Here is a 1,628-nt window from a genome sequence, read left to right on the forward strand (position 1 = left end):
CGGGTGCCGTACTGGCAGTATGGGCCTGTCACGGCCTCACCGCTAAACAGTCGGAGTTGCTATCTCGCAGCTTGCAGGCCCTCGCTACGGCTCCATGGCCATCCTGGCTGACGGCGTCGACGGCGCTGGATCCTCCGATCCCGCCGCCGCCGCAGTCTTCGGCCGCCGCCGCCGCCGCCGCAGCGGCGGCAGCGGCGGCGGCGGCGGCAGCGGAAACGGCGCTCCGCGGCGCCTTTGCCAGTTGGGCTGCTTGCACGTTGCCGCTGGATGCCCTCCTGGCGCAGCGCCAGCAGCGGTTGGGGGTTCCCCGTGGTGCGGTGGCGGAGGCAATTTGGAGGAACGCTGTTGAGCTCTCCATGGGGGCGCTGGAGGCAACGATAGGTCCGAAGGCGGCGGAGGCGCTGCGGCCTGAGGTGCGTGAGTATGTGCATGTGGGCAGCCTGAGGCCTGAGGGCGATGGTGGCGGCGGGGGCGGCGGCGGCGGGGACGGCGGCGGCGGCGGCGGAGCCAAAAAGCCGGCGGCGGCGGCGGCGCCGGTAGAGCCTCTGGTGGCGGCCAATCCGACACTGCTGCTGGCACCAGAGTTGCAGTACACGGTACGGCAGGGATAGCGTCAGTTGCAGGGGAGCAGAGGAGGGCACGGGTAGGCACATGGACGTCTGTACGCCTTTTTTGCCTTGCGGAAGAGGATATTAGTGACTTCGTTCAACTTCGCGGGCGCCAGAACTTAATGAAATAACAGTGCGAAACATAAACTGTAAAAATATAAACCGGGTTTTCGAGCTTGCGAGGGAAAGTGACGTTACGTTTCCTGGATCTTGCGGCGGACGAGTGACCACCTTGATTTGGGGCCGGCGGGTGGCATTTCTGTTTGTCCGTTTTTATTGTTTGTACGACATAGTGTCCGCGGAGACGTATCAGACATGAGAATTGCTCATGAGCACGATTGATGACATGTTCTTAAAGTTAAGCGTCGCGATATTTAAAAATCATGTCCTGTTTCAGGCGTCACACGTTTTGTTTGATGGACCGAAACTGCCCCGACGATTTTCTACGCTCTCCTCTTTTTTTCCCCCTCGAAGGTGTATTTCTCCTCCTCCATCTTCCGAGCCCTGCCGCTTTCGGACAAGCCCGGTACCGCTACTGCCCGCCTGACGGCGGCGCTGACGCCGCTCCTGGACGCTGCCGTACAGGGCCTGCGTGACGGCAGCATCACCGTGCAACTTGTGCACGGCGATATCCTCGCCGCCTTGCTGACGGTACCCTCCTACTCTCCACCTCCGTCGCCGCTGACGCCGCCACAACAGCCGCTGCAGTACGACTTCATCGATTGCAGCAACGTAGCGGATTACGTGTCTCTCCAGGCGCTTGTGCAGGCCGCAGCGCCGCTGCTGGCGCGTCGTACATATGCACGGCTGCGTGCGGAGAGCCTGACGGTGTACGGCCGTCAGCTGGAGCGGGAACCGGCGCTGACGCCAGCAGGCTTCGTGGCTTCCCGGCTACAAGGACCCTCCTTGGCAGCATTTCAAGAGATGTTAGCGATCCGATTGGTAGAGGGTGAGGTGGAGGTGTGGCCGGGGCGAGGAGTACGGACGGTGTGGGCTGCGGCGGCGGCGGCCGTGCTGATC

General features: G+C 62.8%; 1 protein-coding gene across 1 annotated transcript in view; it reads left to right on the forward strand.

Moving 5' to 3' along the window:
• Positions 1–1,557, forward strand: part of VOLCADRAFT_100878 (uncharacterized protein) — a gene marked incomplete at both ends in the record, with an annotated part of 6,044 nt that extends 4,487 nt beyond the window's left edge. The window contains 2 exons of the mRNA XM_002959374.1: positions 156–596; positions 1,083–1,557. Of these exons, the coding sequence (XP_002959420.1) occupies positions 156–596; positions 1,083–1,557 (916 nt within the window). The remainder of the gene's footprint in view (positions 1–155; positions 597–1,082) is intronic.
• Positions 1,558–1,628: the final 71 nt, after the last annotated feature.

The sequence above is a fragment of the Volvox carteri genome, assembly GCF_000143455.1.
Source record: "Volvox carteri f. nagariensis unplaced genomic scaffold VOLCAscaffold_189, whole genome shotgun sequence".
Classification (NCBI taxonomy): domain Eukaryota; kingdom Viridiplantae; phylum Chlorophyta; class Chlorophyceae; order Chlamydomonadales; family Volvocaceae; genus Volvox; species Volvox carteri.